At 43.2% G+C, this 13,706-nt stretch overlaps 1 protein-coding gene across 1 annotated transcript in view; it reads right to left on the bottom strand.

The window, feature by feature from the left end:
* Window positions 1-359: 359 nt before the first annotated feature.
* The window catches only part of grk6 (G protein-coupled receptor kinase 6), a 37,091-nt gene continuing 23,744 nt past the window's right edge, over window positions 360-13,706 (bottom strand). The window contains exons 4-16 of the mRNA XM_037119131.1: window positions 11,825-11,902; window positions 10,805-10,905; window positions 7,072-7,164; window positions 4,616-4,679; window positions 3,426-3,566; window positions 3,142-3,332; window positions 3,012-3,049; window positions 2,283-2,372; window positions 1,984-2,192; window positions 1,693-1,830; window positions 1,377-1,514; window positions 1,139-1,273; window positions 360-870 (exon numbers count right to left, since the gene is read on the bottom strand). Coding sequence (XP_036975026.1) covers window positions 820-870; window positions 1,139-1,273; window positions 1,377-1,514; window positions 1,693-1,830; window positions 1,984-2,192; window positions 2,283-2,372; window positions 3,012-3,049; window positions 3,142-3,332; window positions 3,426-3,566; window positions 4,616-4,679; window positions 7,072-7,164; window positions 10,805-10,905; window positions 11,825-11,902 — 1,467 coding nt within the window. The 3' untranslated portion in view covers window positions 360-819. The remainder of the gene's footprint in view (window positions 871-1,138; window positions 1,274-1,376; window positions 1,515-1,692; window positions 1,831-1,983; window positions 2,193-2,282; window positions 2,373-3,011; window positions 3,050-3,141; window positions 3,333-3,425; window positions 3,567-4,615; window positions 4,680-7,071; window positions 7,165-10,804; window positions 10,906-11,824; window positions 11,903-13,706) is intronic.

Here is a 13,706-nt window from a genome sequence, read left to right as displayed (position 1 = left end):
TTTGGGCTGCATATCACATCAAGAGGAGCAGTTTGATGAGGACGGAGGCTGGTAATCAGAGCATGAAAGTGATTTAACTCTCTGAGTTTCTGTCAAATGAGATCGAACGACAGTTTCATGTAAAATAACTCGATCTCATCAGTTACGTCTCAGAAACTGGCACTGAGGCGAGAAGAGTAACTGGAGCCGCGATGACACTACGAGTCGATTGTCTAAAGGAATCCAGAGCTGAAAAAACTAAAAAATAATAATACTATCGATATAAAAATATCTGCAGATGTCGACAACTTCACGTCATCACCAGTTCAAAATCAAAACATCGAAGAGAAAACAAAAAAAACCACACGAAAGGAAACAAATTAAAAATAGAGCTTTTATGTGAAGTTGGTCACAGTCGATGAGCTGAAAGTCACTGGTTTGATTCCCTGGACAAAAGTAAAGAGATCGAGGAATGCTCAGTCCTCCCTTAGTAACCACTGTCACAGTGCCCTCCAGCAAGGCACTTTTACAGCAGGCGATTGTTCCAGTGGAGCTGCGGCAGCTCCCACATCAGTAACATGGACACGTGTGAGTGGATCAGTGTGAAAGCAACAAAACAAACAAACTCAGACGAAAAAGAGAAAAAAACAAAACAAAACAAACATCTGTTCATCTCGTTCAGGACGACAGCCGGTATTTTAAATAACATTAAACTTTATGGCTATGCTGAAAATATACATTCTGACATTTAGAGAAGGACTATCTTAAAAATACAAATGTGCAAAAGTTGTAAACAAATGAGATCCTGTGTGTGTGTGTGTGTGTGTGTGTGCGTGTGTGTCACAGCCTGGTGGGCTCCTCGTCACTGTCGCTGCAGTTACCACAGCAGTCCTGCAGAGGGAGGCAGAGAGCACAAAGTCAACTTGAGATGCATGTATTTACCTCCAAGGTGCCAAAGAGGTGATGATTTGACCCGTTTGTTTGTTTGTTTGTTTGTTTGTTTGTCAGCAGGATTTACACAAAACCACAATCCACAAATGAATTTCTTTTTAACATTTTGGGACAAAGTCACAGAACGTCTTTTAAGGCTCGGTGACTGTGGGAAAGCAAAGTTCTGGCTCTTCCCTTTGTTTTGTTTTTCGAGGGTGCGTTCACTGACCTGTCGGCCAAACAGCCGCTGCAGGAGTCCCTGTTTGGGTGGAGGAGACGGCTGCCCTCTCCAGTCCAGGTCGGGAGGAACCGTCCCGTCCTGGTAAAAAACATTCAGCTCTTCGAAACACTCCGTCTCGATCATCTGCGGGAACAACACACCACATTGTGCTCTTTCTATCACACACACACACACAAAGACACACTCTGCAGGATGTGTGTGTCGTTTGTGATCGCATGTCTCTGACCTCGTCCTGCCAGGGGATGGAGACGCTGCCTGTGGACACTTTGCTGTAGAAGGACTCGTCTTTGGGCTCCAGCTCCACTCCCTTCACCGTGGAGAACTGCTCGATGTCCAGGACGTCTTTGCAGTAGATGGCCTGCGGCTGCAACACATGAACCTCTACGTTAAATCATTTTCCATTTCAGCTGCATGACTAACACTCAGGAGCCTGGAGAGACTTTACAAAAGGGTTTTACTGAAGTTTAACTGTAACGACGTGAATCTTACAGGATATGAACGCGTCCTTCCTGTGACTCTGTGTCTGTATACTGTGGACTTACATCAGGAATGAAGGGCGCCTGCAGCATGCCGGCCTCCAGCCGTTTGAAGTTGATGGAGCGGAAGATGTGATGGGCTTTGACCTCGGAGGCTCCACCTCCCAGACAGCCCAGCCTCTCAGCCGGATCTTTGGCCAGAAGCTGGGAGGGTTAAAAAAAAAAAAAAAAAGAAGTAGTATATAACAAACAGGCAAGGAAGTGTGTCAGGAAGTGTTTTGAAACACAGGTGTACTATTATATTATGGTCAGATACGGAGCAGATGGCAGCTACAGACCGCTCCAGCATCCACCCACCATTTTACAGAGGGACTTGGCGTCCTCGGAGAACTTGCTGGAGTACTCCTCCTCCACCTCCCTCACCAGCCGCTCCACTTCCTCCCTCTTGATCTTCTTCTTCCTCTGCTGGAAGGGCGACTGGCCCTCGATCATCTCGTACAGCAGGCAGCCCAGCGCCCACCAGTCCGGGCTGAAGGTGTAGCGCTCGTTTTTCACCACCTCCGGAGCTGCAGGAGAGACGGAGGAGATTCAGACACCCGGGATCTAGTTTCTCCCACCGATCTACTTCTTGTTTTTACTCGTCAGGGGTTACTCACACATGTAGCCGACAGTTCCCACTCGCCCCTTGATGGTCTGTCCCTCCGGAACATGAACCGCTAAACCCAGGTCTGATATCCGGATGTGGCCTGAAAACACACACACACACACACACACACACACACACACACAGAAAGGTCAGTAAGACTGGAGGAAAGATCAATCTAACTAATATCAGCATCTGACACTTAGAGATACACAGTATATATTTCAGGCTGATAAAATCTTGATAAACTTCTTTTTTAAAATACAAAGATGTTTTTTACAATACTTTTTAACTTTTACAGACAACAACTGTTTAAATCACCTTGATTCTGTTGTTTCCAAACTGACCAAATTCAGGTTCCGTCTTTAAAAAACATCCAGATATTTGTTGTCTGTTTCTAAGTGCTGTGTGTGTTTCAGTCCGCTGGGTTTTTAAAGGGAGATAAATCCAGCTCTACATAATCATTACACTCCTTCATCTCTCTGGGATTTCAATCATTCTTTTTTAATCAAGTCTAATTGTCTTGTGTGAATAAACTCCTTGGGTTCATATCAGGCCGGTCTGATGGAGTCACAGCGCCCTCTGCTGCCTCACAGCGGGACATTACACAAACTGAAGCTGAAATACAAACACTTGTTGACTTTACAGCCAAATCAGTTCTGCATTTAAGGCAGAAACAGCTTCACTTGATCAATGTCTTTCACAGAGCTGTCGAGAGTTTTTCTGTGATGCTGAGACTCACCGTGGTCGTCCAGCAGGATGTTCTCTGGTTTGAGGTCTCTGTGAGGTGAGAGAATAAAGAGCAGAGCTGATGAGACAAGAGGAAAGCGGTCAGACGCTGAGATAAAACATCCGTGAGTGTTGATGCTGACCTGTAGACGATGCGTTCTCGGTGCAGGTCCTCCAGCCCGCAGCAGATCTCTGCGGAGTAGAAGACGGCTCTCCTCTCGTCGAAACCCGCGTCGCCCATGTGATAGATGTGAAACTTCAGGTCTCCTCCGTTCATCAGCGTCAACACGAGGCACAGAGCGTCCTTCGTCTCGTAGGCGTAGGCTAAACTCACCTGGAGACAGAGCGGCGTCACGTGAGAGAGGAGACGAGGAAAACACCTGAATGTAAAACTGCAGACGTGACGAGAACGTGTCGTGATTCTCACCACAAATCTGCTGTTGACTTTCTCCAGGATCTGTTTCTCGTTGAGCGCCATCGACTCTCCTTTCCTCTTCTTTATCCTCTTCTTCTCCAGCTTCTTACAGGCGTACATCTTCCCCGTGGCCCGTACCTGACACGCACACACCTGCAGGGGGAGGAAAGAGTTTTAATTTAATTCATACTGTTTCATATCTGTAGCTTATGTTGTGATTTCACCTCAGTGAGAGCAGCAGGACCCTGGACAGGAAAACGATCTCCTGTTGTCAGAAATGTAATATCTTAAACTATTTCAACACTCAGTTTTTTGCAAAACCTCTTTAAACACATTTTATTTCGTGTGGGGGAACTTCAGAGGGAGGTAAAGGGAAGAAGAATAATTTTGGTTTCGTTATCACTGAAGAGGCTTTTGTGTACATTGAACAATGGAGAGCCAATCAGAGGGCTTTAATTCTGAACCAGGTGGAGTTTTTAGACCCAAAATAACTGGACAGCACTCAAGATGAGACAAAACTACAGCTGGGATCTCTCAGTTGTTGTCTCTGGCCTATTAAATATCAGAAAGTGATGAAAATGTGTCCATCTTCTCACCTGATCAACTTCATCCTTCATCAGTAAAACCTTCTCTACCTGCTCTGTTCGGTCTCTTCTGTCCAGCAGGTGGAGCTGTAACTCACAGACCGGTTTCAGTCTCAGATCTCAGGATTTGTGGCTCTAATGGGTCATAACGAGTCTAATCTGCAGCGGTGGGTGTCTGAGCGGTCTGTGGGGAGCCTGCATCATTAACTGACAACGAAACATTTACTTGCTCCAGTTTTACACTTAGATCCTGTTAACGTGCTTGAAGTGGAACAAAGATCTGAAGGTAGAGCGTTTGATTTGCTCGAGGAAGAGAAGCTGTAAAGTGAGTTAAAGAAGGTTTTATTGTGACTCTCCTCACATCATTTATGATTTATTTACTCCATTTCCTGGAGAAAACACTGAGGCAGAACTCTCTCTTCTGACGGTAGATGAAGATTTACAGACAGCTGAAAAACACCTCAAAGAAAATGAGGGAAGTGTTCAGAGACGAAGAAAAGAGTTATCTGTTAAAGGTTTGTCTTTTAACGGCAATGATCGGTAGAGTTTGTTGAACAACAGACAGATCATGTCCACATATCGATGAGTTGTTCTGATTTGTGTTAAAGTTTTACTCACCTCTCCAAATCCTCCTTTTCCTAAAACTCTGTACTGTCGGAATGTGTTTTTCGTCACCGGCTGCCTGTCGGACACAAACAGAAACACACACTGTAACACACACATACTGTAACACACACTGTAACACACACATACTGTAACATACACACCGTGACACACACTGTAACACACACACACACACACACTGTGACACACTGACAAGTTTGATTCAGTTCAGCTGCCTGACTTCTTCAATCAGTCCATCCAGGAAGTTGTAACGCTGCGATCACTAATCCACAAAAAAGTGCCACAACATCATGGTGATTGCTGTGTGTGTGTGTGTGTGTGTGTGTGTGTGTGTGTGTGTGTGTGTGTGTGGCTGCTCTGAGGCAACTTTGATGAAGTTTACAGATAAAAATCACAAAAAAATAAATAAATACGCGACCACTAAGAGGAAACCACACAGAGTTTAAACGGCCTCGGGACATCTCGTGTCGTGTTTTTGGAAAACCAAAACAAGTATTTTTAGCCGAATCCTGATGTTTTATGATGATAACCGAGCGATCCTGTGCCAAAACTGAACCAGAGCGTGAACACAACGTGGTGACGAGAGAGAAAGTTTTAATTCATCTTCAGTTTTGAAGACATGTTCTTTGCCAACGTTTATTCTGCCGACGGAGTTGGTCTTGCACCAGATTTTGGGAATTCAGTGACCCTGTGGTTTGTGAAAACTTCTCTGAATCTCACTGGATGAACAGAAACATTCAAGGTCATCAAGTTCACACAGTTCCTGGAAAGATGACATGCCAGAAATACTTTGAGCTGGTGGGCAGGAGGACACGCAGACGCTCCATCTGTCTCCACCTTCTCTTTGTTTCGCCTGGTTCTTGTTCTCGATCTCCTCTCTGTCGTCACCGCGTGGATTCGGGTCTGATCTTATGTGTCCACGTCACAACATGGAGGATCTCCGTGGGATGGACGAGCTCGTGATGTGGGTTCATCAAGCCTAAACACTCCGGTCCGCTGCAGGCCGACTGTGTTCACAGCATCACTGAGTCTGGGAACCAGCGGCGCTCTGAAGAGACCCGACCCGGATAAAACTCTCTGTCTGTAAACAAAGCTCATCAAACTCATAACAGCCATTATTCTCATGACGGACTTATTTCTACCGCAGCAAATTAACAATTATGTGATTTGGCGCTGAACTACAGGAGACGACAGTGTGACAACAACAACTGAGATCCCAGCTCATCCTGGGAATTCTCATCAGAACCTAATCTGCTGAGCGGATCAACTTTTTTGGCTGCTGCAGTTTTGATCCAGTTAAGCAGCAATTTGATCTGTTATTTTCTCCATGAACTGATGAGCTGTTTGGTCTATAAAATGTCACATAACAAGTCAGAGATATTCAGTTTAATGTTGCAGAGGAGTGAAATGATTTAAGCATTAATAATTCAGATGATGGGACATAAACTTGTATAATTATATGTTATTGGTCTGTAACTAAATTTAGTTGCTCAGTAAGTTTCTACCTTTGATGAACGCTCATTCAGAAGTAGTGAGGATGTTCAAATACTTCATTACTGTACTTCAGCAGGTGCTTCTGTGTCTCTTTAACTTCTCCTCTCTATATCTGAACACAAACATCTGAACTTTCTCCTCCTCACATTTCAAAACAGCCTCGTTATTTCCCAACATCACAACACTGATTTAAACCTTTCAGCAGACGCAGCGAGACGAAACAAAGCCGTAAGAAGCCGTAAACAGACAGAGAGGGAGGCTGGACTGTGGAGAAAAGGCGTGTTAGTGTCTCGTATCTGCAGAGAGTTTCTGATTTTCTCTCTTTGTTGCTGCTCGGGACGCTTTACCAACCCAACATGTGTCTATTTGACGTCCTGGGAATGAGACTCAACAATCAACTGTCTTTGTGGTGCGTTCAGGAACAGCTGGGACAAATCCTACTGATTCTACCTTGAACTTTAATAGTCCTCACTCTGATACTCTGAGGGCATTTCTTACTGGAGTAAGAACCTTCTCCCTGTATTGTCTGAATCACAGCAGGATCACTGCTCTCAGTTCTGCAGTTTTTGTTAACTGTGAAACTTTGCCGTTGTGCAACTTCAGGCTGCCCTTCTGAAACATGTAGCGGTGACATCACCGTGACGCTCATCGATTGCATTGTTCTCACCCCAGTAACCCCTGAGGAGGTGAGGACACCGAGGGGAGGAAGGAATGAGGCAACTCTCCGAGCATGTTGTTACTGGTTACTGTGGTGGAGTTTAGAGCTAATGTAGCTGCTAAATGAGCTGTAAGTGCTCTGAGTGTTTGTGTGTGTGTGTGTGTGTGTGTGTGTGTGTGTGTGTGTGTGTGTGTGTGTGTGCAGAGACACTACATTACACTGATGCACATCAAAAGAGAGCAGAGAAGAAAAGAAGAAGGAGATGGAGATGAGACGAGGAGGTTGTGTTAAACTCTACCTCTCCAGCCACTTCCACTGCAGGAACCGGTTGTAGTACATGCTGTCGAGGTAGTCTGCGAACGGCGCCACGCTCAGGTAGTCGTGGATCAATCTGGAAGAAACGCAACACACAGAAGTCTGAACATGCTGCAGCAAATCAGTGTCAGACCCAAGATTCATTCGAGTTAGTCAATTAACTGTTTAGTGTGTTGAAAGAAGATCAGGAACGCTTTTTAACTGCTTCTCCTTTTCCTGTTTTACATCATTGTAAATTGAATAGTTTGGGCGGTTTAAAGGTTTATTAAAGACTTCAGCCTGAGCTCAAGACAACGAATGAATCCACTGTAAAAGTCAACAATAGTATAATAAATTATCATATGAATTGTTTGTTTCAACAGGAAGCTCGTTTAACAGCAGATCTGTGCAGATAACTCACTGAATGACGGTGAAGAACTGAAACAGCGAGTCAATAAATCATTTAGCTGCTCGACAGAATCAATCAGCAGCTGTTTTGATACTTGATTAATAATCTAATTCATGTCTCAAACAGAAATCTCTCCAAAAATCCCCCCAAAAAACAGAATCTCACTCGGTGTTCCTGCTGGTGTTCGTCTCATGTGACAGTGAACGAAATGTGAAGACGTCACCATGAAACTGTACAAATCAAGTGACTCTGGGTCGATCAATAATAAAGAAATGACTGGCTGCAGCCTTAATACAGACTGTTATTACACTATACATGTGACGCGTGTCCACTCGTGTTCATGTTTTGACAGAACTGCCGATGACATGATGAAACACGAGCGAGTCAGTGAAGTGATTTTTGAAGTTTGCTAACTAAATAAATCAGCTCCAACCAACAAGACCGTGTTGGCCTGAAAATACTGAATCAAACAAAAAAAAGAATGAATTTGTAATTCAGGAGTTGTTTTGTCAGACGTTAAATCTGAAATTCATCCAAGTATTTGTAGACGTACAGGATTTAATCATCCTCTGAAAAAAACAGAAGCTTAACTGAGGTAATATTGTGCTGCAGCGAGCGAGGAACAGGAAGGATTTACTCCTGATATGAATCCACTGACATGTGAAACTGTCCTGATGAAGGTCACTGTCAGACACACTGAAGAAACGATAGTTGCTCTTATAATCAATATGTTGCTGACAGGAACAAAATAAACAACCCTGAGATGAAGAGTCACGATTCTACATTACAACTTAATTGCAGTTTGATTAACTTTTTAGGGACAAAAACTGCAGGAAATCATCAGACGTATCTGTTGCAGGCGGAGGAGAACAAACCGAGCTGGTTTCTGTTCTTCGGTGCAGCGAACTGTCTTGTGCTTGATGCGTCTTGAAACACAAACTGGCCTCCGCTGCCTGACGCCCACGCGACAAGCAGGAACAGAGTCGCCAGAGGATGTTACTCAACGTGTGAGCGATTGTTTGTGGAACCAAGCGTGAACTCTTCCTCATCACAAGACAACAAGGCGATTTATTCTCCAGTATTTCTCTTAAAATTCGTCTGTTTACTCTCTTCCTCTGTATTCTGCTTCATCACAGCAGCAACAAACTTCATCAGAAACCGTCTCGATGAGTTGGACTTCCCTGAGATAAAGTCAAACGAGATGATGTTACAGGTCTGAAGCCGCCCTGTCGTTAATCTCTCTCACGATATCTGAGACGATAACAGAAAGAAATAAGGTTGTACAAAGTGAGGTGGCTGATGCATGCTGGGATACGTCAGTCACCCTCATTATAATCTATTCTTTGCAGGCAAAAAGAACTCGTGGGTGGTGACAGTGATGCAGTTCTCCTCTGGGCCAATCAGAACCAAGAGACTCACTCGGGTCACAAATTCGACACAGATGATGGATCATAACGATCCGGGCTGAACAACATGGTGTCAACAAGTGACACTGTGATTATTCTGACAGATTATTATAGATGATTAAATATTACATCACAGTTTTCATTGTCATTAAAAAGCTAGTGAACTCATGATGATGTGGCATCTCTGCAGCAACACAACTTTTCATTCAACTCAGTCCTGTTTTGATTATTTTGGGATTCATTGTGCAGCCACAGTAACGATTATAGATTTCATATTCTCTGGAAAAAAAAAATCACCGTTTCATCATTTCTAATAGATTTATTACACAACGCTACAGATGTATAGAAATCACATGAGCATTTTTATTCAGAAGTTTAATTGTATTTGTCCCCACAATGTCAGAACAGAAATAAAGCAGTTAAATAATATTATCGTGTCATGGTTTTATTGATTACGACTAGTTTAACGTCTTCTGGGTTCATCGTCCTGATGACGTCTGTGTTCTGCTGCTTTCTAATAACTCCTGATTTTCCGACACATTCGTAATGACGAATGACGTGAAATCAGAGACAACGTGATCAGAGTTAAACACCCGTGTTTATAAATCCCACTAATACACGGTCATTTCTGAGTAGAAGTGGTGTTTGTATCATAATGTCTCTTTTTATTAAAGAGAACAGAGACACTCAGTGAAACAGTGACGTGTTTAAGTGGCGGTTAATAGAAAAATTGGTTAATCGCTGTGTAACGACTTCAGGCTCATTAACAAACAACGAACAAACAATTCAGCTGTGTTTGATTTTAGCTCCAATAACTCGTCAAGTGGAGGCTCAGGACTCGTGACTTCACTTAGACTTTGAACCCCGTGACTTCAAAGAAACTGAGGTTTCTTCCGAAAAACCCGCAGAGCTTAAGTTCAGGTTCAGGTTCAGGTTCAGGTTCAGGTTCAGGTTCAGGTTCAGGTTCAGTCCGTCGAGCGTCTGCAGGGCATTTCTTCTGATCTGATTTCTTTGAGCGTTGAGAACAGAAACCTCACGGAGACGACGCTGATCACTGAGGCTCTTTGTATCTCATGTGAAACAAACACAATCTGTATGTTTCTATAATTTATATACTTGGGTCGCATTTTCTTTGGTTTGATCTCAGATCATGTTGTTTATCAGGTTTACAGTTTTCTATCACACGTGATTCTGTTGTTTCAGTTTAAGTCACTTTTATCACTCTCAGTCCTGTTGGTGAGTTAATGTGGTTTAAACCTCAGAAACTTCACACTGACTTATTACAAACGGACACATTTCTGTGGGAGCTCTTTCATTGGACAGTTTTGATGATGTCATCTGGTGAGAGTAAAATCTTTAATCAAAAATAAACAGAATATTTGAAGGTAAATGAAGTAAATAAACTCCGGATGATGGAGGTCACCAGGATGAAGATGAATCTACTTATTAATCCCAAAAGTTTAAAAGTGATCTCTGATCTCTCCTCCTGTCGGTAAATGACTTCAGATCAGATCAGAATCTGATGTGATTCTGGGTTTTTATTCCTCCTGACAGTCGGCTCTGCTCCCGACCTGCTCGCCCGCTACAGAAATGACGTGTTTATGGAGAATGTTGTTATGTTGCCGACACCGTCATGTTTTAATTTGGTCATCATTTCAGTGGCTGAACTAATTTATGTTGCATAAATAAATCAGGATTTACACTCTGATCTGTTGTTTCTCTACACATAAAATATGTATTATTTGCCAAATATTAAGTTATTTAGCAGAAGCAATTATTAGAAATTAAAACAACAACAATGTGCAACTACTGAATGTGAACGTCCTTATTTCCAGCAGTAGACCAAGACTGAGCGCTACATCTGAATATTTATGTTGGACCATAACAAAAGAGCACAGATGGGACCCTGCACGAGATCTTACTTGGTACAGTCCTTGAAGAGCTCTTTGCAGGCCTCCTGCTGCAGCCTCTCGGCACACTGAGCCATCATGGCCTCCTCCACCTCAGGCACGTGGTCCTCTGACTGCGCCACAGAAAAACAGATGAAGTCCAGGTAAACACGGTGACTCAACTCCGACAGCCGACTCACAGATGAAAGCCGGATGAACGGGGTTAAAGACAGAACGCTCTGCAGACTTCTGCATGTTCAGACTTGTATGTTCACAGATACAGACAGACTGAAGCACACGGAGAGACGAGAGGTATCAGGAAGAACAGAAGGAAACTTAAACCTGCAGACGTGAACGCTAAAGTCTCTTAGTAATAATATAAAAGACTGTTTTGTCTCTGTGCTGTTGGTGTGAAAGGTTCATCTTCAGGTGGCAATTTCAGATTAGAGGATTAGATTTCTCACCTCTCTAATTTCTTGCCAGGTTGAGCCACAACGGCTTGTTTTTTTTCTCCTTTTGTGGTGCATTCATGAAAACATGAAATGTTTTCTCAGAAAAGAAATTGAGATATTGCACGATTGACCTGGCTTTTCTTTTTTGCATGTGGGAGGAAACCCACACAGACACGAGGCGAACACGCAAAACTCCAAACAGAAAGGCCCTTAGTTTTATAAATGCAAAGTTGGACTGTGATGTATTTATATCACTACTTCTTTTAGAAGACAGGAGAAAAATTTAAACTTCAATAACAAAAAATATCAATGAAATAAACATTTACATCATGTAAAAAATAAGATGAATTTTGGTGTTTTCCTGGATTAAATAAATTGATGTTTAGCTGTTAATTCTCAGATATCAGAGTGTTCTTAATGCAGCATGAGAATAATGTTGCTTTCATATAAAAATGAAGTTGAGTCAAAGTGTGTAGATTCATCAGATTCTTAAACAGAAGCCAGCGGCTGCTCAGACGGTTGGAACGTGAAGTAAAAATGTATTTTTAAAAAATGTAGGGAAACACAGAAAGTGACAGAGGTCCGTGAACGCAGCAGCTACCTTTGGGTTGAAGTATTTGTCGACGAGCTCCTGACCGCACTCCTTCCTCTTCTCGTCCGGTGTCACCTCGTACTCCGCCTGCAGGGAGACACGGAGAGACAAGATGAGCCGCCGGCTGCTGCAGGAGCTCCAGCAGCTGAAACAGTTCTGGTCCAAATCCTTGTTTCAGGATCAGCTTCAGACAGATGCAGTTTACTCAACCCAGTGGCCAGAAGAAAACATCTGGGTTAAGGATTCTGTGCTGCCGAGAGGAAGCATGGGAGATCTAATCATTCAATATAGTGCACATTTGTAAAACTTCTGTTCAGTGAACAGTTCATTTGAAATGTTTGCTCTGAAATCTGTTTGTCCTGTAGGGAACTGGTCACACTTTATGTTGTCATTGATCATTAACTTATTAGTTTTTATTTGTAATGTGATTCCACATGGCAGTTGTCAGATATTAGAGAAATAAAAGTCACTTGCTACTTACTATATACTCAATAACTAAGTACTTACAACCTATTTAACTATGACTACTTGTTTAGTTAGTTTTTAATTAGCTTGGAATCATTAATTTGGACTTTTAGACATTTTGCACATTGACACAAACTGATCATGATGATATAATAACCATCCTGAAGGTCAGTAAACAATATCAACAGATTTCTCTCCAGGCCTCCACAGAAAACCCAATTTAAGCTTTAATTGAGGAGTTTTGGGCGGCCGGCTCCACACCCTGCACTACACCAACTGATACACCATCTCCTCCTCCTCCTCCTCCTCCTCCTCACATCCACCATCCCTCTGAGTGACTTGCAGTAAACTGAGCCTGACTGGAAAACACCAAAGTGCTTCCTCTCCCCGCTCACAGCGAGAGCCTGTAAACTAATGCTAAGTGACAGCGGAGACGGTTCAAATCTCATTTTCCTTCTCCATCTCGTCCTCTCGCAGAGTTCTCAGAGAAGAGACGGGAAGCGGTCGTGGGCTAAAAGAGAACATAATTGCTTCGTGTGCGAGTCGTATATCCGCCGGACGACTGAAAGCTTTGGCTGAGCTGGTCAGTCAGACTGGAGCCTCGCCGCCTTCGCTCAGACAACACAGAGAGGTTCATCAAGCCCTCGAGGCCGACAGCAAACAGCTGCTGACGAACATTCAGGACATGATCTCACTCATCGAGGGCAGATTAACACTCCTCGATACTGTCTGCGCCAAACTGTTACAGTGTTTAAACACTAACAACTGATGGTCTTTGAATCTGACATTTCTGGATACCAAATAAGAAAAACAGGCGCTTCTGAAGAAGAGAGCGCCGGTCTGACATCGGCTTCTACGCAGAGTGTTGCATTATGGGTTGTTTTAGCCTTAATGTTGCTAGGCTAGCAGGTTTTCATTGTTTGTAGTGTGTCTTCAAAAGGTCATCAGCCTAAAAGGTTTTAAGGAAACCTAGTAGAACCTGTTTCTTTGTTAATTTAATTGATTGAATTCAGGCCAATGACGCACTGCATCCAACATGTGCAGTCGTTTCATGGGTTCACGAATGAACTGCTGCAGCTACAAGTTAGATCTGGTCTGAAGAGCGTTAGAAGGGGCAGGGTGGCGTTACTGAGTCTGAGTCTGAGTATGTGGCAAGAAGTATATCATGTTTCACGTTCATGAGAGGAAAGGTCACGAACAGGTGAACGTTTTCACATATTCAGTGTAAAATCTGGATGGTTTGGTACTCAGATAATCGTGGTGTCCAGATGATGGACGCTCAAGACTTGATTGTGACTTTTCTTCTTAAGCCACCAGCAGCTTCTCATTTGTGGCTTTGAGTGAAATATCTCCACAACTATTGGATTAACTGCCATTAAATCTGGTTCAGATGTTCACGCTCCCCTGAGGATGAACGGTACATACC

This window comes from Acanthopagrus latus, chromosome 13, assembly GCF_904848185.1.
Source record: "Acanthopagrus latus isolate v.2019 chromosome 13, fAcaLat1.1, whole genome shotgun sequence".
NCBI classification, from domain to species: Eukaryota; Metazoa; Chordata; class Actinopteri; order Spariformes; family Sparidae; genus Acanthopagrus; species Acanthopagrus latus.
The sequence above is the reverse complement of the archived record's forward strand: the minus strand, read 5'-3'. Positions and strand labels throughout refer to the sequence as shown.